Genomic DNA, 27,625 nt, shown 5'->3' on the forward strand with positions numbered 1-27,625 from the left:
TGGGTGCTCAGAGCAGGGAGACTCCACCTCCAGCAGGTGAGGCTCTTCTCGGGCCAGCAAGGACCAAACCCTCCGAGGGGAAACCCATGGAGTGGAACTGGACACCCCAGCCTGGAGAGACAGGATGATCCAGGAGAGCCTCTCCACTTGTGCAAGGAGAGATGGGAAGCTTAAGGGCAATGCCAGGAACAATGGGTGATGCAGAGAAATGGTGCACAAGGAGGAGTTGGCCTTGGCCAAAGGGAGGGACAAGGGAAAGATTGCAAAAGCTGTATTTTGTAATAGTTTTAAGTGCAAAAACCCCTCTTTGTTTTCCAAATTGGGCACATGCTGCTGCCTCCTCCCTGCCCATCGCTCCCACGGCATCCCAGCAGAGTCCAGGAGGAAAGGAGCCCAACACTGAGCAGAACCAGCAGCTGCTGATGCTGGGAAACCTGAAGAATCCATGAAAAGCTTCTAAAAAGCAGGAAACCCCAGGAGACAAGTTGCCTTCCCTCGGGCAGAAACCTGGCCCTGGCAGAGGTGCTTTGCAGGGACTGGGGAGGGCTGTGCTGAGACCCCCAGGCAGCTCCCCTCTCCCACCAGGCCTGGCAGAGCAAGCTCATCTTCCCCCACAGAAACAGAGTGGTTTTATTTGTATGGTATGCTTAAATCTATTTTATAGAACTTCAGCTGTAACAGAGAAGCTTCAAGAAAGACACACACATAAAAGTGCAGACACACGGGGTATTTCCCTGCATTATAATTCTCATCCTGTGCGTCCTCAACTCACAAATCAGCAAAATATAATAAAATAAAAGAATAAAATGAAATAAGAAATAACATAAGATAAAATACATTAAATAAAATAAATAAAATGAAATATGAAATATGATAAAGTAAGAAATAAAATAAGATAAAATAAGATAAAATAAGATAAAATATAAAATAAGATAAAATAAAAATAAAATAATATAAAATGAAATAAGAAATAAAATAAAATAAAATAAAATAAAATAAAATAAAATAAATAATACTTGTTTTTGCCCAGACCTGGAGGACCCCACATGGAAAACCTTCCCAAAATCGATGTTGGTCTTGCTTTTGCCTCCTCACCTGAGCTCAGTTAACTGGGATGCCCACTCAGCTCCCAGTCAAGAGCACTGGGAAAGGTCCCGAGGGTCCCTCTGCACACCGAGGAGCTCCTCTGGAAGCAGCACCCCCCAGATTCCCCCATCCTGCTCAGCACTCCACAGGAATCCCTCCAGCCCTGCTCAGGACCTAAACCCCCCCCAGCCTCCTGGACTGACCAAGGGACCCCCAAAACTGACTCAACACCTCCGAGCTGCTGAGCCTCTGCAGAGAAGTGAGGGGGACCCCCAGACAGAGCCTCTGATTTCAGGTGAGGAGGGGACGAGCTGGGGCAGGGTGGGCACAGGGTGGGGCTGTCACCAACCTCTGCAGGGACAAGGGGGACAGGGGGACAGGGGGACAGGGGTATGGCCCTCGCCTCCCCAGGAGAGCCAGGCAGGGGGATGTCACCACATCGGGGCCAGAGTCACCCCTGGCACAGCCCTTCCTGCTGCTGGGGGCCACAGGGACCTGTCACCAGTGACAGGGACACACCACACAGTGCTGGGGGACACAGGGACCTGTCCCCTGTGACAGGGACACACCACACAGTGCTGGGGGACCTGTCCCCAGTGACAGGGACACACCACACAGTGCTGGGGGACACAGGGACCTGTCCCCAGTGACAGGGACACACCACACAGTGCTGGGGGACACAGGGACCTGTCCCCAGTGACAGGGACACACCACACAGTGCTGGGGGACACAGGGACCTGTCCCCAGTGACAGGGACACACCACACAGTGCTGGGGGACACAGGGACCTGTCCCCAGTGACAGGGACACACCACACAGTGCTGGGGGACACAGGGACCTGTCCCCTGTGACAGGGACACACCACACAGTGCTGGGGGACACAGGGACCTGTCCCCTGTGACAGGGACACACCACACAGTGCTGGGGGACACAGGGACCTGTCCCCTGTGACAGGGACACACCACACAGTGCTGGGGGACACAGGGACCTGTCCCCAGTGACAGGGACACACCACACAGTGCTGGGGGACACAGGGACCTGTCCCCAGTGACAGGGACACACCACCCTGTGCTGGGGGACACAGGGACCTGTCCCCAGTGACAGGGACACACCACACAGTGCTGGGGGACACAGGGACCTGTCCCCTGTGACAGGGACACACCACACAGTGCTGGGGGACCTGTCCCCAGTGACAGGGACACACCACACAGTGCTGGGGGACACAGGGACCTGTCCCCTGTGACAGGGACACACCACCCTGTGCTGGGGGACACAGGGTGACACACTGTGCTGGGTGACAGTGACACAGGGACCTGTCCCCTGTGACAGGAGACATCACGTTGTGCTGGGGGACACAGGGACCTGCCCTGGTGCCAGGGTGACCTCACGCCTTGCTGGGTGTCCCCCACACATCCAGGACCACGAGGGTGTGACCCAGGAGCAGCTCCAGGCTGCCACGGGGGTGCTCCTGGTTCACTTCCCGGAGCAGAGATCGGATCCAGATCCAGCCCTGGGGCTCGGGGGTCTCCCTGGAATCTCATCCCCACCCTCCAGCCCTGCCCCCCAGCTGATCCCTACCATCAACCCCAGCTGAGTGAATGGGGTCGAGTTTTGGGAAAAGAGCCCAAAAAATGGAAACCAGATGCTGGTGTGACCAGAGCCTCCCCCCAGAGGCCCCCACTCCATGCTTCTTGCTCTGCACCACCCCATCTGAGCACCCAGGACGAATTTCTGCTCCTCATGGGGGAAATTTTCTCTGCATCCACAGGGGAACTTTTCCAGCCTCAGCACAAGGTGCCAGGTGGGGTTTGTGAAGCTGGAGAAGGGAACAGAGCTGGGAGAACAGGGCCTTCCTCACACGGGGCCACATCTTCTCAGGGATGGGCTGACCAGGATGGTGACATTGCTCCCAGTACTCCCAGTACCTCATCCTGGTACCACCCTACAATAACACCCCACTGTCCATGTCCCCCATGGGAGTTCCTTCCCAGACAGGGGTTCTCTGTGACACCCCATAATCCCATCCACATCCTGGGGCAATGGCCTGGCTGCTGCCTCCCACCCTGCCCAGCCCCAGCCCCAGCCCCAGCCCACGGGGTACCAGCCACCCCACTGGGGGATGCTGCAGCTCCCTTTGGGGTGTTTCCAGCTCCCCACGGTTCTTCTGGCACCCCAAGGGGATGCTTTGCCTTCCCCAGGGGATGCTCCAAGTCCCCACAGGTGCTCCTGGTACATGAAGGGGATGCATCCCAGCCCCTCCTCCAGGATGTTCTGGTCCCTTTATGGGATTTTCATCCCCCGGGATATTCCTGGTGTCCTGAGGGGATGCTCTGGCCTCTACAAGACAATGCTTTGCCACAAAGGGGCTGCTCCCAGCCCCCCACGGGGATGCTCTGGCCCTCCAAGGGGACATTTCAGTCCCGCAGGGTGTCCCAGCCCGGGTGCGTGGTCCCACGTGTGCTGTCCAGGCGCTGTCACCGCGGGGCTGTGGCAGCCCGTGGGCCTCCCTTGGCCGTCCCAGCCTCCAGGCATCGCTCAGGCATAGGATGACAAAGGGAAGCTCACAGGGGGCAGCGGGCCCGGCCCCGCACTCCTCCGAGAGCTCCTGCGGACAGAGGAGAGACGTGAGGGGACAGCAAGGAGCCTGGGGAGCTGGAGGGTCCGAGGGAGCTGGGGGATTCTGGGGAGCTGGGAAATCCCGAGCAGCTGAGGACCCGGGGATCTGGGATAATCCCAGGAAGGTGAGGGATCCTATGGCAGCTGGGGCATCCCGGGGGATCCCATGGAGCCCGGGGAGCTGGGGGGTCAGAGGGAGCTGGAGATTCTCAGCCTGCCCCACATCTCCGGAAGGTGAAAAGCAGCCCGTGGGTCTCCCTGGTGCAAGGCACAGCCCTGGCAGTGCTGCGCTCCCTGGGGGCGGTTTGGGATGGGCGGGTGTGAGGTGCAGGGACTGCTCTGGAACCCGAGCGTGAGGAGAGGGGCCAGAGGGAGTGTGGGGCTGCTCAGGGATGAGTGCACATCTCTGTGTGTGTGTGTGTGTGTGTGTGTGTGTGTGTGTGTGTGTGTGTGTGTGTGTGCACGTGTGTGTGTGTGTGTGTGCACATCTGTGTGTGTGTGTGCACATTTGTGTGTGTGTGAGTGCACATCTCTGTGTGTGTGCACGTGTGTGTGTGTGTGCACATTTGTGTGTGTGTGAGTGCACATCTGTGTGTGTGTGCACGTGTGTGTGAGTGCACATCTCTGTGTTGTGTACATCTGTGTGTGTGTGAGTGCACATCTGTGTGTGTGTGAGTGCACATCTGTGTGTGTGAGCGCACATTGTGTGTGTGTGCACATCTCTGTGTTGTGTACATCTCTGTGTGTGTGAATGCACATCTGTGTGTGTGTGCACATCTCTGTGTTGTGTACATCTCTGTGTGTGTGAATGCACATCTGTGTGTGTGCAGGTCCGTGTGTGTCTGTGGACACCTGTGTGTGTGTGCAGGTCTCAGCAGGGCACGCACACTCCTGTGTGTGTGCACACGTGTGCAGAGGTCCCTGTGCGCACACCTGTGCATGCACACGTGTGTGCTGTGTGTGCACAGACGTGCACAGCCAGAGTCCAGGGGCCATCCCATGGATTCCCACCCAGGCGCAGGGTCCCAACCCAGCTCAGGGGCTCTCAGGAACCACCACCTGCCACCCCTGTCCCCAGCCCCAGCCAGCAGGGCAGGGCTGGGCACCCCCCGGCTTCTGGGTGCCCCCCCAAGGTTGTGGGTGCTCTCTCAGGGTGTCCCCAGGGTTGTGGGTGTCCTCAGGGTTCTGGGTGTCCCCAGGGCTGTGGGTGCCTTCTCAGGGTGTCCCCAGGGCTGTGGGTGTCCCCAGGGCTGTGGGTGTCCCCAGGGTTGTGGTGTCCCCAGGGTTGTGGGTGTCCCCAGGGATGTGGTGTCCCCAGGGCTGTGGGTGCCTTCTCAGGGTGTCCCCAGGGCTGTGGGTGTCCCCAGGGTTGTGGTGTCCCCAGGGATGTGGTGTCCCCAGGGCTGTGGGTGCCTTCTCAGGGTGTCCCCAGGGCTGTGGGTGTCCCCAGGGTTGTGGTTGTCCCCAGGGCTGTGGGTGTCCCCACCCCCTGTGCCCCCTGCCCGTGTCTCACCAGGGAGGTGCCGCCGGTGTCGCGGTGCAGCCGCGGGTGCGTTGAGCTCTCACAGCTCTGCGCTGCTCGGGGAGGGGGGACACGGACTCTGCTCCCCCAGATCTGCCCCCATACCTGTCCCCACTGTCCCTGCTGTCTCCAAGGCCTCCGCATCACTCAGGGGACAGGGCAGAGCCCCGTCTCCTTGTCCTTTTCTGTCTCCTTCCCTCCACCTCAGCCAGCGCCGTGCTGTGCCCCTCACCCTGGCATCCTTTCCCAACGCCGTCCCTTCTCCCAGCCCGACCACCGATGGGATCCTTCCCCTCTGCCCTTTTATACCGTCTTTGTTCATATGACAAGCACGTGGAAAACCAGAGCAGAGCTTGGAAAAAAGCTCCTTAAGATGCTTTAATTCAGTTTCCTGGATCCCATGACTGAGCTCGGCCTCTAAACGAGGTCTCATGACTGTGGCACGCAGGCCCCGGCCATCAAAAGCCTCATTTATGCCCCAAATGAGACTTAAACCCCTCTTGGCTGGTCACCCGACATCCCCCATGCCCAGCCTGGGCCCCTGTGCCCCCCTGGCTGCGGGCTTCAAACCAGCTGGAGGGACACCTGCGCTGACCCTGCTCTGCTCTGGCTGCAGGAGGGACTTTGGGGACAATCAAGGCCTTGGCTCTGCCTGTCCCCTCCAGGGAAAGGACACTGCAGAGTCCCCTTCCAGGTACCAAAACTGTCCAGCCCTGTCCTGCACCCTGTGCCCTTCCTTCACCCCAAACCACAGCACCAGTGGAGGGGACAAAAGTGCCATCCCAAAGGGGACAGAAGTGTGATCCCAGAGGGGACAGAAGTGCTGTCCCAGTGGCTCATGGCCCAGTTTGGCCCCAGCCGGGGGTTCCTGTGCCCAGGGCCCCCAGCCCACACCCTCTGAGGCCCCTGCAGCTCTTGAAGGGGTGGTGCTCCACTGTCCCTCCCTGCTCCAGCTGCTGAGTGAGGATGGAGCCTCCATCCTGGGACAGATCCAGACCCAAAGCCCTGATCCCTGATCCCAGTCAGGGCTCCCCACCATGGAGGTGGCACCCAGCAATGTCCATCTCCTTGGTCCATGTTCCCGACCTGGCTCTAAACTTTGGGGATGAGGCTGAACTTTACTGACCTTTTGTCTTTGTTTTAAACTGAGACACGGGAAAAACAACCTTGAGCCACCTCAACATCCCCCCAAACCCAACGAGCTCTGAGCCATCCTGCTGGCAACACAGAGCTGGCCTGAAGCATCCACAGCTCAACAGGAAACAGGCAGCAGTAAGAGGATAAAAATACCCTGGGTGCACACAGAACGTCTCTGTGCCAGGATTAGGGAGCCCTGGGACAGCAGGGCCAGAGGGAGCCGGGCTGGGCAGCTTTGGCTTCCCACACACTTGTGAGCCCAAGGCTCCCAAACCACCTGGCCACTGCTGGCAGAGGGATGGGGAAGGAAGGACTGGGGGGATGTGCAGGGAGAAGCCAGACATCCCAGCTCCTGGACCCCAAAATCCCCCTGGAAATGAATGAGGCCCCCTCCAGAGCCATCATCCACTCCTCTTCCAGCTCCTGCACAGCCCCAGCACCAAGGGTCATCCCTCCTCCTCTGGAACACTCTGCTCTGCTCCTGGGGGACAAGAGGGATGTGTGGGAAGCAGGGGGTCCCATGCCCCCCACCTCGGCCCCCCTGGCTCCCAGCCCCAAACAATAGTTGCATTGGAGTGCTCAGAGCGTGGGGGTGCAGCGAGGCCCCCCCCGCCTGGCTCCTGAGCCCCTAAGGAGATTAAATCCCTCCTCACGTGAGCCTGGCAGGCCCCAGGGCCTGGTGTCGGGGACGGGACACAGAGAGGACAGGGACAAGGAGGGGAAGGGCAGAGCAGTGTTCTGCTGTTTGGGCTGGGGCCAGGGATGTCCCAGGGGCAGGAAAACACACAGACAAACAGCTCTTCCTGGGGTGTAAGAGCAGGCACCATCCCAAAAATCACCAACCTCAGCCTCTGCCTTTCCCTGGGGCAAATTTCCCGTGTGCTGGTGGGAGGACTCTGTGGGACACCCCCACACCTGCCCCCATGGCCAGTGCACCCCCAGAATCACTGAGGTTCCCACACACCTCTGGTCAGAACTGGGCATGGAGCAGGTCAAAAATAAGGTTTGCTCTCCCCAGGACCATCCCATGGACCCCAGGACCACCCTGCATCCACCCTTGCTGTGCTGGCCTGGTACAGAGCAGGCCATGGGGATGTCCCCCTTCCCTGTGGCACACCCAGCCCCCCCACAGGTCCTGGAAGGCTGAGGCCATCCTCCACCTCTGCACCTGTGATCCCACGGGACCCCCTAATGACACAGGACAGGGGAATGGGTTCCTGTTGTCCCCAAGTCCCACTGGACACACAGACCTTTGCAGCCTTGTCCCATGGGCCAAGGGCATCTTCCCTGCTCCCGCTGGCACCTTGGAGCTGCCCAGTCCCCAGAGGAGGGTGACAAGCACTGGGGATCTGGCCAAGGACAATCTAGGGAAGGTGCTGAACAGGGGGAAGAGGGGGCCAGACATCCTGGGGCTGGGTCAGGAGCCCCCAGGTGCCCCATGGAAAGGGCACACACAGGTGAAACGTTAAACCTCTGCTCTTTATTTGCTGCCTCCTTCCCTCACCCCGTTCCCCGGACGAGTGGGCCGGAAGTTTTCCAGGGGTGACCTGAGCACCAGGATGCTCTGGGAAGGCGGAGCAGCACCAGACTGGAGGAGGTGTGGGGCAGGGGGGCACCTCCTCCATGCATCCCCATAGTCCCCATGGGGACACGGCTCTGCCCCAGCTGCGGGGTGAACACCGGGCACCACCAGCGCTGGTCCCGGGAAAGCTCCATGGAGAGCAGGAACTGCCACCTCCTGTGTCCCACCCACAGGGACACCGGGGAGGGGCCGGGGCCCCAGCCCCTCTCCAACACGCCTTATTGCTATGGTCAGAGCAGCAGAGCGGCCGGGAGGGACTCGGGGCTTCGCCGGTTTGGGAAAGGAGACGAGGACATGTCTGAAGCCAAGGATCCACCATCAGAGGGTGGGCTCGTGTCTCTGGGAAGGGGCAAGGAGGGAGCTGCCGTCTCTGGCCAGCCGGGCCGGTGGTGCCAGCAAGCGCCAGGGCTGGCACCAGCAGGGAGGAGAGCTGTGCTCATGTCCGAGAGCAAACACTGTCCATTCCAGGGCCTCCTGCTCTCTCCTGAGCCTGGAGCCGAGGCTGAACAAACTTGTTACAGCTCCAGCAGCAGGACTAGGGAGAGCCACTGGGAGAACTGGAGAAACAAGCAGAACCCCCCTGCCTGCCCCCTGGCTAGTTGCGTTGGCTGGCCAGCTCCTGGGAGATGAATTTCCGAAGGCGCTCGAGGTACTGGCTGTAGAGTTCAATGTCATTGTGCCCGGCCCCGTCCACCCACAGCGGCTCCACGGCCTTGGGGCAGCGCTCGAAGAGCGCCAGGCCGTGGGAGAAGTCGATGACTTCATCCTCTGTACCGTGGATAATGAGGACAGGAGAGGTGATTTTGGAGATCTTCTCGATGCTGCCAAGAGGGTGGATGGGAAAGAGAGGAGAGAAGGGGTAAGCACAAGGAATGAGACATTTCCACTCCTCCTGCCCCCAAAACATCCCATGGGAGAGGGACCAGGAAATGCACTTTGATCATGGCAGAGCACAGGGAGAGGGAGAGACACAGAGCTTCTGCCAAGGAAAAGATCTGCCCCAGTGTGACAGACAAGGAGCAGACAGCAGTGACAACATCCCCGTGGGACCTCAGCTGGGTTGATGGGAACTGCTGCAGCACAGGCCTTCCCTGTCAGGCTCTGAGGAAGGGAAGCACGGCTGGTCCCAGCCCAATCCCAAAGGCCACGTGAGGCCATCAGGATGCAGAGCGTGGGCTGGTGGCTCCCAGCCACAGCTTCCAGCTCAGGGACTGTCCCCTGGGCCCCACGGGCCTGGCTGCAAGGGAGAGGCAAAGGAAGAGCTTGTCCTCACAGCACCGCTCCTGCCATCTGAAGAGCACGAAAATCCCCAAGGAATAACTCTTGGGGCACTAGAGGGGTCCCAGGGACACCCAGGGCTTGTGACACCTGACAAGGAGCCAGCAGCACAGCCCCAAAGCTGGTGGGCAAAGTCACTGGGACAAGGTGGCCAGGAGGTGATGCCACAGGGGACTGGGGTACACACATGGCACAGCCCTCAGGAGGGGGCACAGTGACCCCGGAGAGAGCTACAACTCCCAGAGGGCACCAAATACAGGGCAAGAAGATGCTGAAGGGGATGTTTAAACCTATCACAAAAAATGGCCCACATCTCACATGCCCCCTGGCTGTGACCAGAGCTGGTCTGGGCACTGCCCCTCCAAACCCCCCATGCCCTCTGCCCGGGGCACTCACTTGGGGAAGGCATCGAACCAATAGGTCTTCTTGGTGTCGGGGAAGGCGACGCGCATGCCGGAGGTGAGCGGGGAGTGCAGCACGATGGCCGCGCACTCGTAGCGGGAGGCCAGGTCAACCGTGGGCACTGTGCCAATGCTCTGTCCATACAAAATGATGTTCTCCGGGCTGATCCCGTACCTGGCAGAGGACGGAGCAGCTCAGTGGCCAGGCACATCACCAGGAGATACAGCTATGGGGTTACTCTGCTCAGGTCACTGCACCCACAAGGCTCCTGGCAGGGTCTGGGGTCTGTCTCCCTGATCTTCCCCCAGCTCCTCACGGCTGGGCCCAGAGCAGTTCCTTGTCCTCCCGAAGGACCACGGAGCCGCCAGGGCTGAGCTGCCAGCTGAGCTCTGGGGGATGTCAACGCTTTCCCGCACCAGGTCAGGGTTATAGGGTGTTCAGACCCTGGACTGCAGCCGTGTGGGGCAGTTCCAGCTCTGGGTCACACAGTGAGCCAGGCCCAAGGAAGAGGAGGCAGAGCCTGGCACGGGGCTGCACCCCAAGCCTGGCAGGGGAACCAGAGCTGAGCCTGGCACAGTGAGACAAGAAGCACAGCTTCTGCCAAGGTCATGCCCTGCAGCATCCCTGCCCCTTGGATGCCCCAGCTGCTCCCTCTACAGTTTTCCAACCACCCCTTCCTGCCTCAAGCGGCCCAGGGTTCCCCTTCTGGGAGATTTCCTGTTTTCCAGCCTGCTGGAGCACAGGGTTTTCCTGAGGCCAGCAGGGCCGTGCTCCCCGCCCCGCTCACCGTGTGCGCAGCGCCTGCCACGCGGCGTCGATGTCGGAGTAGAGGTTGCGCTCCGAGGGCCTGCCCGTGCTCACGCCGTAGCCCGAGTAGTCGTAGGAGAAGATGTTGCAGTTGATGCGGGTGCCCAGCCCGATGTAGAAGCTGCTCATCTGGCCCAGGTCCACGGCGTTGCCGTGGGAGAAGAGCACCGTGTACCTGGGACACGGGTACAGAACATTAATCCTGGGCTCTGCTGGAGCCGGAGCTCCAGCACGGATATCCCCGGAGGCCAGCAACCAAACCCCGGGATGCAAAGGGCCAACGCCCCTCTAGCCACCAAGGGAGGTCCTTGTGACACCCCCAGGGACACCCAGACCCTTCTGCTGCTGGAGCCAGGGGCTTGCTCCCAGCAGGAACAGGCAGCATGAAGGCAGGATGATGATTCTGTTCAAATTTTTGAGTCTATTTTCAGTAAAAAGCTCAGGATTTGGGGCCGTTTGCCCAATGGGGATTTCAAGTAAGAATTCTGACAGCGGGTTTTTTCTCTCCTGAGCCTGGCAAGACACCAGATGCTGAGAGAGAAGTGAATTGTGGGAGTGACAAGGCACAAGAAATTACCACCATAAGGGGAAAAACAACGTTAATCATAAAAATTAACACTAATAGCAGATTGATGAGAGCTTGGCTCCCTTCACTCCCTGCTGAGCCCCTGCAGCTGATCTGAGGGGTCTGTGGCCAGGCTGAGCCTCCAATCCTGGCATGGATGCCCAGGGAGCCCCAGCTGGAAGTCGGTGACAGGATGAGCTGCAGGAAGTCAGACATCCAGCAGCACCTGATACCCCACGCTTTGGTAGGCCTGGTTCCCCCCAGCCCTGCAGCCTGGGATGCTGGTTTTGAGGACCTGTTGTTCCTGGGAGGACACAGGAAAGGGGTCAGCTGGGGTGACCTGGCCTCCCTCTGCATCTGAACCCCCAGACTGTGCCACTGCTCAGGGAGCAGCTGCCAAGTCCCCTCCTGTCTCCTCTGCCCAGGCAGTGCCAGCAGGAGGGCGTCTCCATCTCACACTCCAGGGTGCCAGTTCACTGACCCACGAGAGTGACCAAACCCCTCCTGGCTTTCACTCCCATCACTCTTTTCCTTGAGGAATCAGAAGTCCCTGTGAATTTGACTAAACCAGGCTCTCCTGACTGGCATAGGCAGCTGCCCATCCCCATGGTCACCGCAGGGCTGGGGATGGGGAGAAGCAGCTGGTGCAGCCACCCTGGTGCCCCCTGAGCAGCAAGCTCTATGCAAACAACTGGAGCATTGCAGGGGACTGTGAGACAGCCTGGGGAATCCCCACACCCCTGCAGCCTCTGGCTTTGCCTCTGCTCCTGCTTTAACCCCACTCCCAGTGTGGCCACAAGCCAGACCGGTCCTGGGAGCCCAGCTCGCCTGTCCCACCGGACGCCTCCAAAGCCCCGCGGCAGGGCCAGCTCCTCCAGCGAGGCTCAGCTGAGGGGGAAGAGGGGACGGGAGCCCCCAGGGCGGCCCCAGGGCAGCCCCAGCTCACACCCAGTGACTCACCTGGCGCCGGGCACGCAGCGGACGTACATGCAGCCGACGCGGTTCCCCCGGCTGCTCTTGGTGACGAACACCTCGATGTTGTCCAGCTCCCGCTGGGAGTACTGGAAATCCGCCCGCTCCTTCAGGTGCAGCTTCCAGCGGCCCGCGGCGCCTCGCAGGGAGCCCGTGCTGCCCACGGGCTCAGGCTCGGGCACCATGGCGTAGGTGGGCTCCGGGGGCAGGAAGGCGAGCTTGGCCGCGATGCGGCTGGGGCAGGGCGGGCAGCAGAAGAGGCAGCAGAGTTGGCTGATCGACAGCCCGTTCATGACGGCGGCGAGGCGGGAGGGGAGGCGGCCGCGCCCGGAGCGAGGGAGGATCCGAATCGGACAGAGGCCGGCAACGACGCCGGGCCCGGAGACGCCCCGTCCTCAGCTGGCCCTGGGCACGGCTGGCGCCGGCCGTGCAGCGCGGGCCGGGGCGTGCGGCGGGGCTGCCGTGTCCATCTGTCCGTCCGGCGGCTGCGGGGGCCTGCGGGCAGGGCGGGGGCTCTGAGGGTTCTGTCCCCTCTGTGACCCACGGCCGCGGACAAACGCGCTCCCCGCAGTGTCCCCCCCCCACCCCCACCTCGAGCACCTCTGCAGCCCCCACCGAGCACACGCAGCTCCCCCGAAATCCAAGCTCCTGCCACATTCGCCAGCCCACGCGGGCAGCCCACGCGGAGGGGGCGAGGACAAGCGCAGGATCCCACACACACCACCCCCACAGCAGCCACACTGCTGATGGGACAAAGGACACGGCTCCCCCGGGGCCACCTAGGTGTTCGGGAGTGCCGAGCTCCCTAGGAAAAAGGGGAAAAAAAGGGGAAAGGGGAGGAAGGGGGAAAGAGAAAAAAAAAAAAAAAAAAAAAAGCAACTATTTTCTGCAAGTTTGGGCACAGGCTTGAGCTGAGGAATGTCAAACCAGCCCACACCCCGAGGAATTCGCTCCATCTGCTTCCGAAGGCCTGGGAAAGGGGAGGAAAGGGTGGAAGAGGGATATGGCACTGAAGCTGGGATATGGCACTGAAATATGCCAAAATACCGGGAGTGAAGGGATGCCCGTGCCCCGGTAGGAGCCAGGCCCCCTCGGGCCGGTGACCATCCACAGCAGGGCCAGGGCCGGTGTCACACCTGGCACGTGGCAGCCGTGTCCCTCCCAAGTTTGGCACGCCGTGTGCCGGTGGGACCGGCACTCCCGGGGCAGAGCGGGTGGCCGCACACCTGCACGGGGTTCACGCGGGGAGGTGGCACTACGGGCCACTTACACCGTGTGTCACACTCGTGTCGTATGTCTTGCACGCGCTGGGACAAAGCCAGGCACCAGCTGGGGACACCCCGTCGTGGGTGACCAGCCCCGCCCGGCCCCTGCCCTCGCCCCACGCCTGCTGTGGGGGCGCGACCCACCGCACACACACCGACCCCACACCCATCGGGAGGGGGATCCATGCTGCACCCAGCCACTGACCTCTGTGGGGCCCCCCACCACGGACTGGTGGGTGCCCCCCCTCCTCTGACAGGTACGGGACCCCCGCCCCACACACCCTGACCGGGCTGGGGCTGTGGGACCCCCGCCCCGCACACCCTGACCGGGCTGGGGCTGTGGGACCCCCGCCCCGCACACCCTGACCGGGCTGGGGCTGTGGGACCCCCGCCCCGCACACCCTGGCTGCACACACATTTCCCTCCATCGCCGGCTGCTGGCCTCCCCCCAGCACTGACCCCTCCCGCCAAGTCACCCCCACCCCAGAGCAGTGAGTTCTCTCTCCCCCTCGCAGCCCTCCCACCTTGCAGACAAGCATGGAGACCCCCATCCCCACTCACACCGACCCGTGTGGGCCCCAATCCCCTCACTGATCGCTGGGGGAGCCCCCAAACACACACTGAGCAGTGGGACCCCTCCCCGATCACTGTGTGCGTGTCCCCCACAGCCCCACCGGACCCGTGTAAGCCCCCCGACCCCCGCACTGACCTTCGAGAGACCCCCCCCCCCCGACTACTGAGGGGTCCCCATGAGCCCACACTGGCCCGCGTGGCTCTCGCCCGGCCCCCACCGCCTGCTGCGGGACACGCCGCCCACCGCGAGCCTCCCCCGCCTGCTGGGGGGGTCTCACACACCCTGCCCGGCCTGCACCTCCCATCGGGGGGGGGTCCCACAGCCCCACTGACCCGCGCGGGCCCCCCAAACCCACACTGACCACTGTGCCCCCCCCAAACCCACACTGACCACTGTGCCCCCCCCAAACCCACACTGACCACTGTGCCCCCCTCATTGACCAGCGCGGCCTCCCCCGCGTGCCGGGGCCTCCCCTCCCTCTGACCGCGCTGCGGGACCCCCACCAACACACCCTGAGCGGACCCCGCTCCCTGCAGGCTGCCCCCCCGGCCGTGTGCCCGTGCCCGTGCCCGTGCCCGTGCCCGTGCCCGTGCCCGCCGGTACCTGCACATTCTCCCGGCCCCGCTCGCCGCTGCCCGAGGCCCCGCGGCCGTTGCGGCCTCCCAGGCGGGGGCGGCGCTGGCCCCGCCCCGGCCGGAAGTGACGCCATCGTCCCGCGCCCGTTGCCATGGGAACAGCGCGGCCGCCTCATGGCGGGGACGCGGCGCGGCCTCTCCTCGGTCCCTGCATCCCAAAGTCCCAAATGGGGCTGGAAGGGACCTCTGGAGATCATCCAGCCCGACCTTGGTCACCTGGAGCAGGTGGGCTTGGAATGTCTCCGGAGAGAGAGACTCCACCGCCTCCCTGGGCAGCTGTTCAGTGCTCTGCCACCCTCGGTGCAAAGAAGCTCTTCCTCACGTTGAGGGGGGACTTCTTGTGGTTTGGTTTCGTTTATGGCCATTGCACCACTGAAAGGAGTCTGGTACTCACGTTGGAGATATTTATGTGATTGGTGAGATCGCCTCTTGTTGGAAAATATACCACGTTTAAAATTTTTATTTCCTAACTTTAGTCACGTTTGTTCGCCTTTGCCCCGGGGGAAGGGAACGGAAGTTTCCCTCCAAAGCATTGTTCCTCCAGGAACAATGGTGAGTTCGGCATCTCCGCGGGCTGAGGGCAGCACGAGAGATACCCGAGAGATAAAGGCCATCAGGGGCCATTGGCGAAACATCAGCGACCATCCACTCCAGACCTGCCCCCTGGCACGGCTGGAGACACCTGGAAAAGGCTGATAAGGAAAGGCAAATTAGGAATGAAGACCTAATTAACATCAGAGGCGAGGAAATCCATATGCAATAGGAAACCAAGTACTAAGAACTGCACGAGTCGGGACCAATGAGCATTAAACCGATGGATTTCTATGGGTTTGGGACTGTATAAAATTTGACAAAAATCTAGAAGTTTGAGAAAAATCGTGGAGCGCGGTCCCCTGCGGCTGAAGGGCAGCGCGGGCTCCCTGGGGGCCGGCAAGCAGGAGAAGAAGGCGAAAGACAAAGCCCAGATCGCGGAGCAGATCACGGGCAGCAAGGAGCAGGAGGAGGAGGAGGAGGAGCGCGGGCCGGACAAGCGGACCCGGGCGCAGGTGGCCCTCGAGAAGGTGCAGAAGCAGCAAATGAAGCGGATCCTGAAGAAAGCGTGGAAAACCCGCAAGCAGCGAGTGGAGGAGTCCCAGAGGCACTTGGGTGCTCTGACTGAGCACTGCCACATTCCCAAATCAGCTGCACTAAATGAACAGAGCAGCTGGTCACGGCTCTGGAGCTGGAGCTGGCTTTGGTTTGTATCAATGGAAATCTGGCTGTTCTCCGTATTGTTATATTCTGGAATGTAACTTCTGAGCTTTTATGACTTTATACTCTTATTTTATAGTCTTTTTTAAAAAGAAACAAACATCCAACACTCTCAGCCTATTCTGGATTAAGCAAGCCCAGCTCCCACTGTCTCTCCTCACCAGAAGGAGCTCCAGACCCCAAATCATCTTTGGGGTCTCTGCTGGACCCTCTCCAGTAGCTCCTTGTCCTTCTTGTCCAGAAGTGGACACAGCAGCCCAGATGTGCAGGATCCCTCCCTGCCCTGCTGGCCATGCTCCTCCCGATGCCCCCAGGGTCCCAGTGTCCCCCCTGGCCCCAGGACACTCTGCTGGCTCGGGGACTGTTTGTCATCCACCAGGAGCCCCAGGTCCTTCCCTGCAGAGCTGCTCTCCAGTGGGTCACCCCCAGCCTGTGCAGGCCCCTGGGCTTTGTCCTCCCCGGGTGCAGGACCCTACACTTGCCCTTAGGTTTGCCCCCTCCCAGCCCCTCAAGGTCCCTCTGAATGGCAGCCCGGCCTCCAGGTGAATCAGTCACTCCCCCGGAATCGCCCTGAAACCTGAGCAGGATCCATTCTGTCCCCCGCAGGCCGTTGCTACCCGAACTGAGCAAGGCTGGAGGAGGTTCCGATCCCTGGGGACAGTGCTGAGCACAGGTGAGCTCTGCTGTGCTTCCAGGCCCCTCTGAGCTCTGCACTCAGCCAGGCTCTCCCCCCCAGTCCATTCTCCCACATTTCCCGTGTCTACCCACAGAGATGTCACGGGAGGCAGCGTCCAAAGCCTTGCTGAAGTCAGTCCTGGTGCCAAACACTGCCCAAGTGCCCCCACATGGCTATGGGGAGCAGGGAGGCTTTGGGGGCCTATCCCAAACTCCCTTTCCTGCCCCACAGAGGTAACAGCAGACAAGAGGGAACCCAGGAGAACCTCAGAGCCCCTCAAACCCAGCAAGGGCTTCCTACTGAGCCAGAAGGCCAAATCCCAGACTTGTCAGGGTTGAAGTGACCTCTGGAGACCATCCAGCCCAGCCCCTGGTGCAGTTGAGATCGGGGGGTGCAGGTCTGGGGTGCTCTGATCCCTGGCCAGCACCAGGTACTGTGAATGATCATCCACAGGGAAACTGAGGCACAGAGCCCCACAGCCACCCCAAAAGAGCCAAGCCAAGCCCCACAGATATCCTGCCTGAAACAGAGCACCCACAGCATCCAAGCAAACTAGACTGTGTTGTATTTACACTCATGGACAGGGAGGAACGAACAGGGAAAAGGGCGGTGCTGGAGAAGCAGGTGGCTGTGAGCTTTCCCAAGGGATCCATGGGAGCTGCTGCACTTCCTCGGGGCTGGTGGCTGCAATTCCTGCATCCCCTGAGGGTGAGGGATCATCCTCAGCCAAAAGCTCAGTGGCAAACCCAGCCTGGCCACCACCAGCTCCGTGCTCATGGCCCAGGTGTGTCCAGGGGTAACACGTGCAGCTACTTGCATGCTCCAGACATGATGTCAGTGTTATCCAGAAGGAAAAACCTGAGGAAAAGGCTGGCGAGAGGCAGCCTCGCTCCTCTCTGTGCTGGAGGGGGGTTTGCAGCAGTTTGGGAGGTTCAGATGCTGCCAGTAGCAGCACAGGATGGCAGCTGGCACAGAGCACACACTGCTTTGGCTGGAGCAGACTGCAAAAACCAAACACTCCAGCACCTGGGCAGAATTGCCACAAGCAGGGCAGGAAAACAGCCTTTGGAAGGAAGGAGCTGCTGTGGTTTCCCCCAGCTGGGCCCTGCAGCTGTGCTGACACCAAGGGAAATGCTTCCAAAGCGTGGGATGGCCAGCAGAGTGGGACAGAGGCTGCTGCTTGTCCCCCGGGGCCCATCCGGGTTTCTCTGCTTGAGAAAGCCAGAGCCCCGTGGCCACAGCCCCACTCCTGGTGTTCCCAGGAATCCCCCGGGCATGGAAGAGGCTGTGGCTGTGCCCCAGGAGCCTCTGCCTGCTTTGTGCTGCATCCCTGAGCCCCAGGTCCTCCCAACAGAGCCCTCCAGGTGCTCTTTCTGGAGTGGTACTGAGTGGCATTTGGTTTTTCCTACACCTCCCTTCCTGTGTGAGTGAGTGAGAGCAGCCCCAGAGCCTTCTACGTGCCTCTTAGGGTGCTTGAGGCCTCTGAGCATGTTCACTGTACCCCAAAGGTCTTCTTCTGCCTTCCCTTGCACCCCAGAGCCTTCCCTGGGCCTTCCAGCACCTCAGGGAATTCTGAGTCTCTCCAAGCACCTCTCCCTGCTCCCTGGGTCTCTCCATGGGCGTTTCTGAGCCCCCACCTGGACTTCTGGGCACACCGGGACCCTCCTCGTGACTTCCCCTGTGCCCCAGTTCCCTCTGTCTGGCTTGCAGAGCATCTCCTGGGGACCTGGCCCTGCCTCTCATCCCACAGGGAGGGAGGAGGCAGAGGAGGGCAGCTGGGTGGGCTCCCCGAGCTCTCCCCAATACCAGCATGGCCCACATGGGAGGAGGGGACCCCACTGTCACCTGGATGCAGGGACAGGTCCAGAAGCAGAGGTGTGGGGACCTGAGCTTTGTGCACAACCCTGATGAGAGCGACTCGTGTAAGGCAGAAGGCAGGGAGAGAAGGGAGAGGAGAAAGGGGAGAGGAAAGAAGGGAGAGAGGAGAGCAGGCACAGGCAGTGCTGAGGGACACACACCTTGCTGGGAAAGCAGCCGGGGTTATCCAGGGGTGCTGAAGCAGGAGGCTGGAGCAGGGGTGTCCCTGGCTCCCTCCCTGTGGAGAGAGGCACAAGGCAGCAAGCAGAACTTCCTGGAAGGTCCTGCCCTGCCCACATCACTTGAAGCCACAAAATAACTTTCCTGTGCCAGCATCACTGCTCAACCCCCTTGGTGCTTCTCCAACAGCGTCAGCAGAGGGTGGGGAGAGGGGTCTGGGGTGCTGGAACTACAGAATCAACTTTTGTGCATCTGAGAGCAAACACCTCCCGGGGAGCAGACGGCAGCCTGGCTGCCAGATCCCCCAGCTCCCGGGATTACAGGCAGAGGGAACAGAGTCCAGCAGCTGCTCGGGGACTGCGGCCACAAGTCCTGGGTGGTTTGCAGGACTCGGAGCCGCCGGCAAGGGAAAGGCTGCCCGGCAGAGCCCAGCCGCTCACGCCGTGCAAACTGCCCGGCAAGAGGCAAGTGCGAAGGTCTTAGCGCCGGAGCAGCGGGGCAGGACGGTCCCTTTTCCTTTGGGAAGCTGGTTGAGAACACATCAGCTGAGCAGTGGCTGTCGGACAGGCAGGAAGGGAGAGGAGGAACACCAAGGGACTGCCAGAGGTGCGAGGAGTCCCCATGTCCAGGTGCCGGTTTGTGCGCGCTGCCAGAGTCACCCTCGCACCGCCGCAGGGGCTGGGAGGAGGAGGAGGAAGGCTGGGAGGAAGGGGAGGAGCACCAGGCAGCCTGGCTGCAGTTCGAGCTGCTCGGACCCCTTCACAACTTCTGGATCTTCTCGGCGATAACGATGGGGTTTTCCTTGCGGATCTTCTCGGCAGCTTCTGCCTTGTAGTCGTAGGGGCAGGCGTGCATGTCAGAGTACCGGTGAATGGCACAGAACAGGTTCCCGCAGCGGCAGTCGAAGCCTGAGGGGAGGAAGAGCAGGGACAAAGCCACATCAGACCCCATCCAGCCGAGCAGGAAGGCGGCAGGGCCTGGCTCCTTCCTGCCACACCAGGAAATGCCACCAATGCAGAGAGAGGGGCAAGGGAGGGGGGGCTGCTGTTCCCCACAGGCCAAAGGGACTCTTTATTTGGGGAAGACCATGGGTGGATCTTTGCTTTCTGGCTCAGGAGATCCGTGTGCTTTGGGCAGCCCCAGCTGTCACATGGTGGGAAACGCTCCCAGAGCAGCTGCTGTCTGTGCTCCCTGGGGACAAGGGACATGCCAGGCACTGCAGAGTGCCAGATTGCTAATCCAGACCAGGCTCCCCAGGCAGCCCGAGCTGGAGCTCAGCCCTCTGAGCCAGTCCAGCTCCCCAGGGTCACACAGCAGCAGCTGGACTGACCAGCAGCAAGCAGCAGAGCTGTCACCACCTTAGGATCATGTTTGAGCTATTTAGGCTTCAAAACTCCCAGTTCAGTCACTTCACTCCGAGACAATGCTCAGAGTGCTACCATTAACACAGCACACTGGGAAAGCAAGGCAGAGAGCGAGCAGGGGATGTGCTGCAGGACAGCAGGGAATCTTGCTGGCAGGGAATCATGCTCTGTCCCTTCACTGTTTTCCAACTACAGGCTGTAAAGCCCACAAACACCTTGCTCCAAGGTGCCAGTTTACTCCTGGTTGAGAAAACTCATTTTATCCTAAATACCCTCAATTCACAGGAGTTCTCTGTAAGTTGAATCCTAAAGAAGAGAACTTCTCATAGTTTAAAGCTTGTAAGGAAACCCTCATCCAGGAAAACAATCCTCTCTGCACTCTGAAGGCTGGGCACAGAATACCCAGCCCAGATCCAGGTTTATAAACCCACCCCTATTCTAGGACAGTGCCCATGGATTTCCAGGCAAGCTCAGGTTCAAACTTTCCAGTCTAGACTTTGCCAAAGCCTCTTATATCCATGAAAACAACCAGTCCCTGGCTGCTGGATGCCCCAAGCAGGCTACAGAAGCAAGTGCTCTGCCACAACAGCATGACCTGCACAGCCCCAGAGTTAACTTTTTTCCAGAGAAGTACTAAATGCCAGAGATAATTTAGGGGAACGATGTTTTTATTAGCAAACCACAGCCAAATTAATTGCTTCACTTTCCAGAAGCTGTCTTCCCATTGATAGCAGTGCCCTGACACCATCCCAGCACTTCTCTCTCCAGCTTTATAGGCTGCATGCTGAGAGCCATCCTGCTCTCAGGAAGCTAACAGTGGAAATCAGGCAGCATTAACAAATGGGATGAGTCTTGGAGAGGGATTTTCCATTTGGGTCTAGCTCAGTTCATGTCACTGTTACGAAAGCTTTACCACAGACCTGACCGGGAGCAGATTCTGATCCACAGCGAGCTCTGCTTTCCTCTACAGCAGCTCCTGCCAAGAAGCAGGAACAACCAAGAGGTGCTGCCACATCCAATCCTGCTCCCAAGGGCTGCCAGGACCCTGGCAGTGAGTGGGATGTTCCCCAGGCTTCTGCCTCAGCCAGTGCTGTTGCAGGTCGGAGCTCTCCTCCCTCCTCTCCTGCAGCACCACAGCTCCAGGATGGATTTGGGGGAAACCTCCAGCCTCTGACCCTCCAAACCCAGCAGCACCACACCACTGTGCTCACAGGGCTCTCACTGGGAACTGCTTAGGGCACGGGGAAGTTTTTCCAGAGCTAGGCACTTACCAGTCAGCCCAATCTTCTTCCGGCAGGTGAAGCAGCGATTCTTCTTCGGTTTCGGTTTTTCCGAAGCCGTCTTGCCCTCAGCCGTGTTCTGGGATATCTCAAGCAGGGTACCTGAAACAGAGGCAAGAGTTTTGCTGCCATTCTTGATAAACCAAACGTTCATTTTATCACAGGAGCTGCTTGAGGCTCTGATGACTCTCCGTGTGCACACTGACCTGGCTGACATACCCCAAACTGTGAGATTTGCCTTGTTCCACCGAGATCTCCACCTCACAGCTTTCTCTCTGTTTCAAATGCCTTAAATCCAAAGCTGAAGTGGTCACTGGACAGTGACTGGATAGTCACTACAGCTCAGCTGCTGTACAGCAATACAGCTGGCAGCTGAGCCCACAGTTAATCTTCACAGGGAGAAAAAAAGTTAACCCCTTGTAAGTACTACTAATTATTTTTGCTGACTCTTATGTAAGTGTTCCTCAAATGTAGGTCTTAGAATGCTTTACACAGATATCCATCACTGCCTCTAATCTACCAAAGGGAAAACTGAGCTCTCAAAGCCAGATTGTTAAAGGTCACTGATGCTTAGCAGGATTTCCTCCAGTACCTAAGCAGGTTAGAGAAGTCAACAGGAGGGAGGAGCTCCAATTGCTCCTTGGAGCATCTGCAGTGCAGGCTGCTCCGAGGAGACAAAACAGAGACAGCTTTGTGGAGCTGACCCTAAACAACCTCCTAAAAACTACACAGGCAGATGAAAGGGGCAGGCCCTCCCAAGCCTCTTTTTAACAGTCTCTCACCTGCCTGTTGTAAATTGTCTCCAGGGCTTGCAGGCAGGAGATTACCTAACCCAAAATGCCCAGCCATGTGTGGTGACTAAAGCCCTGGCTTATTAGCAACCAACAGCTCCTGGGTTTTTTTAGCTTTCAATGCAAGCAAGCTGTCAGCTGAGCAAAGGAGGGTGTCTGCATGCAGATCACCTGCTTATGGCATCAGCTGCAGGATGTGCCACACTGGGCAATGACTCTGCTGCTCCTCAATCACGTCAGGGCACTGGCTGTGTAACACCCCCCGAGGGACAGGTTCCCCCATCACACGGGGTGACAACAACAGGCCTCCACTACCCCCAGGCACTGTCACAACCGAGTCACTTCTCTCCAAGCCTCGGATGGATCCGTCTCCCTTCCTCCCCCTCGGGAGCTGGCAGGGGAGTGCCGCCAGCAGCAGCCGCGTCAGGCTGTGGGACGCTCCGGGCTCGCTGCCATTCGCTGGGAGAGGCGTCATGGAAGATTATCCTCCTGCCAGCCACTCGAGGGCTGGCAGCCACTCAGCCCTCAGCCCACAGAGCAATCTCTATCAGCCTGCCCTCGAGCACAGCATTTGCTCTCCTCCCTGTCACCAAAACAAGTTTCCTCCTCAGCTCTCAGGTGTGCCTTTACTGCCAGGAGGGGACACACCCCATGGTCAGCAGCTGTCCCTGCTGCTCCAATGGACTCCTGAGCTCAGTGTCACTCAGACCTGTGCAAAGGACAAACCAAGCACCCTACCTGATGAGGAAGACGCTGATGAGGCTTCATCTGTCTTGCTGAATTCCTCTGTCTCATTGCTGGTTTCCTCTCTGGATATGCTCATGGCTGTCATCTGATGGGTCACAGGAGTCTGAGCGCTGGGAGCATTTGCAGCAGACAAACAAAAAGAGAAAACACAACTATTTTCATTTGATGGACAGTTATGTGGAAGAGACCTTCAGCCTGTAAAGTTTATTTCCTTATATTCAAAAGTAGGTCAGGAGCACAGCAGATCAATTCCCCTTGAAATTGGGGATCAAAGTTCTTTATAGACATAAATGGAATGAATCTGTGATGATCTCAGTTTCCTTTTGCACCCAATTATATCTCAAAGCAAGGCAAGAGCCTATCCAAACAAGTCCAGGGGCAGGGAAACACAGTTATGAGTCAGGGCTGTAATGTGATGGTAGAGCTCAGTGCAGCTCTGTGCTCCTTCCCATCAAACAGGCCCAAGGTCTCTAATCCTGCTGTCACAGCTTTCAGACTGGGTCATCAGCAGGTGCTTTCACTTAGAATCACACAACATTCTGAGCTGATGATCCTCGTGATCCTTCCAAGTCCAACTCTTGGCCCTGCACAGGAAAACCCCAAAAATCCCACTGCTTGGGACCGAGCAGAAACTGAACAGTTGAACAGAACCAGGGACAGACAAGGTGCACTGCCTGCAGGAGAACCAAGATGCCATTTAATTTACTACCAACCCTCTGATACCTCACTCTACACATCAGACATCAGCAGCACCAGATTGAGGGACATCTCAGTCTTCCAAATAAACCGGAGTCACAATGCAAACTTTGACCCAGCCTGTTTACAGACATATAAAGGATGACACCTGTCCCTTGTGTCCCAGAGCTGGATTTTAGCAGGGTTTAGATTCCCTCCCCTCCAGACTCTGCCCCTACCTGGCTTTTGCATCCTCAGGTGTGGAGTCTCCCTCCGCACACTGTCCTGCGATGGCCTCGGAAGCCATGGGGCTGCTGCTGGGACCACTGGGTGCTACAAGACAAGAGCAGGCTAGGTCAAGTCTCTGGAAGTATCAGCCAGTTCCTCAGGTGCTTGACAGTCAAGGAGAAAGCAGAACGAGCACTTCCAGCAGACTTTACACTCCCGTTCCCTACTGGAGCTGGGAGGGCGCACTTCTGTTGGGATCACTCCCATATTCCTGCTCCTACACTCTCCAAATCTGTGCATGGGACTCTGTGGGACACCAGGGCTGTCTGGATCTCGAACCCAGTGGCGCTTTGTAAACTTCTCCAAGGTGTAAGAAACAGATCCTCATCTGCTGAAAGGAAAAGGCTTTGACAGACACATGTGGGTTTGTGTCAGCTGAGGATCTAAGCTGGGGTATTAGGAAAAGCCTTTGTCAGGAAAAGTCATGTTCCTGAGCATATTTTGTGTGGGTGACTCAAGGCAAGCCATGATGAATTCCATGACCCTCAGGAATAACTCTCACAGTGGAAGAACTCTAAGAGGCATTTCTCACTCTGCACATGTGGCATCTGCACGACCCCCAGCAAAAGAAATCCCTGCTCACGTTGCAGAGAGCATCCTTCCCCTGCTCCCATCCCAAGTGCAGGAAACAAACCTTGTAAGTCATGACTTTTAGATATCACACTGTTAAGAATATTATAAAAATAGGCCAAATAAAACTTCATTGTGGGGCTTTGTCATGGTTCTCAGCAGTCAGCATCTAATCAAGGAGCAGGAAATAGCTGAAAGCTGGGATCACTATTATCACATGTGAAATTCTACAGTTTACTGGAAGGTGCTGGCTGGGACGGGGCTTCACAAACTGGTGAAACTGGGAAGAAAACAAGTGCCCCTCCTAACAGGGAAAAGAAGTGCTTGAGGGCTTGGATCCTTGATTTAGAGCCTTGGGTATCCATGGAAAGGGAAAGATGATTTTTCTAGGAGGGGGTAAATCTGCTGGTGGCCAGGCACCAGCACCATGCTGAACACAGTTTGCATCCAGACACCCATTCAAGACAGATTTCCAGGAAAAAATCCTCTACCTGGAGGGCTTATCCGGTCACTGCTCTGCTGCCTCTGCAGGAACTCCTTGTAGCACACGGAGCACATGCCGTTGGTCCGGGGGCTGCCATAGAACCCGCAGCCCGTGGTACACAGCAGAGGCACCTGCGTCTGGTTCGTCTCCTGAGCCATCCTCGCCCCTCCCAGGCACCGAGCTGCAGCCAGGAATCAGAAATAAACCCGGGACAGCTGTGAGGGCCGGAGCGCTCGGGCATTGTGTGCTGCAGCTGATCAGGAAGGAGCACAAAGGATCCCAAGAGAGCCCGGTTCCTGCACGTGCACAACCACACGACCCCAGGCCCTCGAGCACTCGGGGCTCCTAAAATCCGTGTCCTGGGGCCCTAAGCCACCCAGAGCTGCTCAGAGCCAGACTGCAAAGCCAACAGGAACTGGCTCCCGGCTCTCCCTGCTGCACCACGAAGCTCCCTGAACTCCCGGTGACACACGAGCACGTCAGACCCCAACAATCCACTCTCCACCGGTACCAAATGTGCCCCCACAGCACTACTGATGGCCCCTGTGAACACCCACACCTCACACGCCCAGTGCAGGCCCAGTCAGTCACATTTTGGTTTTCATTTCGAGCCTGGTTTAGTTTTTTAATTCTGAGGAAGATGACGCAAGCGATGCAGGAGGAACCCACTGACGCTCTGCTCTGACATACGTGGGTAAGGGGAACGTTCGTATGGTTAGGCTGGAAATAAGGATAAGGTTTTCTTTCCAGCAGTAAGATGTGATTCCAGAGCACCTTCCCGGGGAAAACAGCTGACACGCTGAAACCTAATTTTAAATTTAATCTTAATAATTTCTTTCTGGATCACATGCAGTTACCTCCAACCCCAGGAACTGGCCCCTTCCAGCCACACACGGTGTAGCATTTACAGGGCCAAACCCACCACAGTGCTCCAAATGAGAACCATGAGGCACAAACAAAAACCACACACAATTCCAGTGTGTGTGGACAACGTGGCTGCAGCCAGTCCAACTCTGACACAGAACAAGGGGAGAGGATGTGCGCAGGACCATGGTGGGTGCGGGTGGCTCCAGCTCGGGCACAAAGCCACGGCGCTGGTACCAAGAGCTCCCAGCAGTGCTGCCTTTGTGGGGTGCGTGAAGTACCCACGACCTCCCAGCCAGCCCTGCCGCCTCCCTTCCTGCTCCTACAAAACTTGCTTCACCGAGGGAATAAACAAGACGAACACGAAATCATTACCCTGCCAGGAGCGCTCCCGTGGGACGGAACCGGATCACCTCTGGTTTATCCCTCCTCGTCCTCAGCTGGGGGATGCGGGTTTCGGCTCCGCACCCGGGGGTGCCTCGCAGAGCTCAGACCAGCGCTCCCATCGCCACACCGGGACCCTCCCGGCCCGAACCGGCCTCTCCTCGGGCACTCGCAGCCTGGGCAGCCCCGGTAGCGGTGGATCCCTCGGGGATCCCGGCTGCGCCCGCTGCCACACGGACAAACCTTCGGGAGCTGCTGTCGATCGAGTCCCTGCAGAGAGAAGGGGCCGCGGGCTCAGCCCTCCCCGAGCGCCGCCCGGCCCAGCCGGCCGGACGGGCCGAGCCGCGGCCCCCGCCGTGCCCGGGCGGCCCGGGCTGGCCGAAACCCCCACCCGGCCGGGGACAGACCCCCACCGCCCCCTCCCGCGGCTGGCCCCGGCCCGCCGCCCCCACCCCCCGCGGCCGGGCCCCGCGCCCCGCTCCCGGCCCGCGGCGCTAATCGAGGCCGAGGCTCCGCGGCCTGCGCGGAGCGGGAGCCCCGGGCCGGGCCCCGCTCGCCGGGCCCCACTCACCGGCGGCGGAGGAGGGCGGGCGGCCCCGGGCCGGGCCGGGCCGGCCCCGGGAGGCTCAGGCGGGCGGCGGGCAGGGAGCGCTGCCGGGAAACATGGCGGGCGCGGGCCCCGAGCGCCTCCCCCGGGGAGGGCCCGGGACGGGGGGGACGGGACGGGGGGGACGCGAGGCCTGGGACGGGGCCGGGGGCGTAGGTGTGAGCCGGGGAGAGGGCAGGGGGCTGTGACACCCCCCGGGGACACGGGCGGGGGTGTAGGGGAGGGGGCTGGGGTGTGGCTGTGCTCCAGCAATAGGGGAGGGGGCTGTGACCCCCCGGCTGTGAGAACAGGAGTGTCGGTGGGCTCCGGCAATAGCGGAGGGGGCTGTGAGCCCTCCCTGCCCCGGCCACGGGGACTGGGGCATGGGGCAGGGCCTGGGGTGTAGGTGTGCTTCAGCAATAGACGCGAGGGTTGTGACCCCCTGGCTACAGGGACTGGGGTGTACGTGTGCCCTGACTATAGGGGAGGGAGCTCTGACCCCCTTGGCTGTAGGGCCGGGGTTATTGATGTGCCCCAGCTATAGCTGAGGGGCTGAGACCTACATATATGTGGGTATATGGGGTGGGACACAGGCAGACTCCCCTGCAGAGAGAGGTCTGGGAGCCTGGCTCACAATCAGACCCAGGCTGTAGGAAGGGGGGTGAGACCCTTGTCCCCCAAGCTATAGGGGCTGGGACACAGGTATTGCTTGGCTGTAGAGGCTGGGACACTGTGGGGGCTTCAGCTGTAGGGCAGGGGACTGCGGACATGGCTGTAACTGCTGGAGAAGAGGATGGGCAGTGCTCTGCTCACACCCCATCCATAGGGGAGGGATGCAGCCAGCTCTGCCCCAGCAGCATGAGAGGGGCTGGGACCCCCAGCTCTGGGCTCTGGGGCCATACACCATCCATAGTGTGGATGCTGGGATGCTCCGGGGGCCTCCAGCTGGATGGCATTCCCAGCTACAAACTGTTCCTGCTGCTCTTCACCAAGCACTGGATGATGTGGGGATTTATTCAATCAAGGCTCTGCTCAGGAGGCCCAGCTGGTCATGGGGCCGATTCCCTTCTGAGCTCGTGTGCCCAGCCCTGCGTGCAGGACTCCCCTTCGAGCCCCTGTGTCCATGCTGAGGTCCAGGACTCTCCTCCAAGCCCATGCCGGGGGTCCAGCCCTCCCCACTGCCATTGC

General features: G+C 59.5%; 4 protein-coding genes across 5 annotated transcripts; 1 reads left to right on the forward strand and 3 right to left on the reverse strand.

The window, feature by feature from the left end:
• Nucleotides 1-1,030: 1,030 nt before the first annotated feature.
• LOC128800614 (keratin-associated protein 10-7-like) lies at nt 1,031-2,721 on the reverse strand. Its single transcript, XM_053965936.1, has 2 exons — nt 2,266-2,721; nt 1,031-2,223 (listed from the first exon to the last, which is right to left on the reverse strand). Exons 1-2 carry the CDS (start codon nt 2,624-2,626, stop codon nt 1,538-1,540), a joined length of 1,047 nt encoding a protein of 348 aa, XP_053821911.1. The 5' UTR covers nt 2,627-2,721; the 3' UTR covers nt 1,031-1,537.
• A 5,099-nt stretch (nt 2,722-7,820) lies between these two features.
• On the reverse strand, nt 7,821-14,514 carry ABHD17A (abhydrolase domain containing 17A, depalmitoylase). 2 transcript variants are annotated; one of them, XM_053965707.1, is made up of 5 exons: nt 14,409-14,514; nt 11,955-12,461; nt 10,410-10,604; nt 9,617-9,796; nt 7,821-8,763 (listed from the first exon to the last, which is right to left on the reverse strand). In XM_053965707.1, exons 2-5 carry the CDS (start codon nt 12,257-12,259, stop codon nt 8,538-8,540), a joined length of 906 nt encoding a protein of 301 aa, XP_053821682.1. In that variant the 5' UTR covers nt 12,260-12,461; nt 14,409-14,514; the 3' UTR covers nt 7,821-8,537. The 2 variants fall into 2 exon arrangements, with proteins under 2 accessions (XP_053821682.1, XP_053821683.1); XM_053965708.1 differs by lacking the exon at nt 14,409-14,514 and adding an exon at nt 14,317-14,389.
• A 40-nt stretch (nt 14,515-14,554) lies between these two features.
• LOC128800794 (protein FAM32A-like) lies at nt 14,555-15,754 on the forward strand. The gene is made up of 2 exons (XM_053966246.1): nt 14,555-14,665; nt 15,301-15,754. Exons 1-2 carry the CDS (start codon nt 14,555-14,557, stop codon nt 15,730-15,732), a joined length of 543 nt encoding a protein of 180 aa, XP_053822221.1. The 3' UTR covers nt 15,733-15,754.
• A 1,155-nt stretch (nt 15,755-16,909) lies between these two features.
• Nucleotides 16,910-26,549, reverse strand: LOC128800495 (AN1-type zinc finger protein 5-like). The gene is made up of 7 exons (XM_053965709.1): nt 26,423-26,549; nt 25,843-26,121; nt 24,611-24,784; nt 23,501-23,594; nt 22,578-22,696; nt 21,040-21,150; nt 16,910-19,312 (listed from the first exon to the last, which is right to left on the reverse strand). The coding sequence occupies exons 3-7, from the start codon at nt 24,759-24,761 to the stop codon at nt 19,164-19,166; spliced, it is 624 nt and encodes a 207-aa protein (XP_053821684.1). The 5' UTR covers nt 24,762-24,784; nt 25,843-26,121; nt 26,423-26,549; the 3' UTR covers nt 16,910-19,163.
• Nucleotides 26,550-27,625: the final 1,076 nt, after the last annotated feature.

Source organism: Vidua chalybeata, chromosome 27, assembly GCF_026979565.1.
Source record: "Vidua chalybeata isolate OUT-0048 chromosome 27, bVidCha1 merged haplotype, whole genome shotgun sequence".
NCBI lineage: Eukaryota > Metazoa > Chordata > Aves > Passeriformes > Viduidae > Vidua > Vidua chalybeata.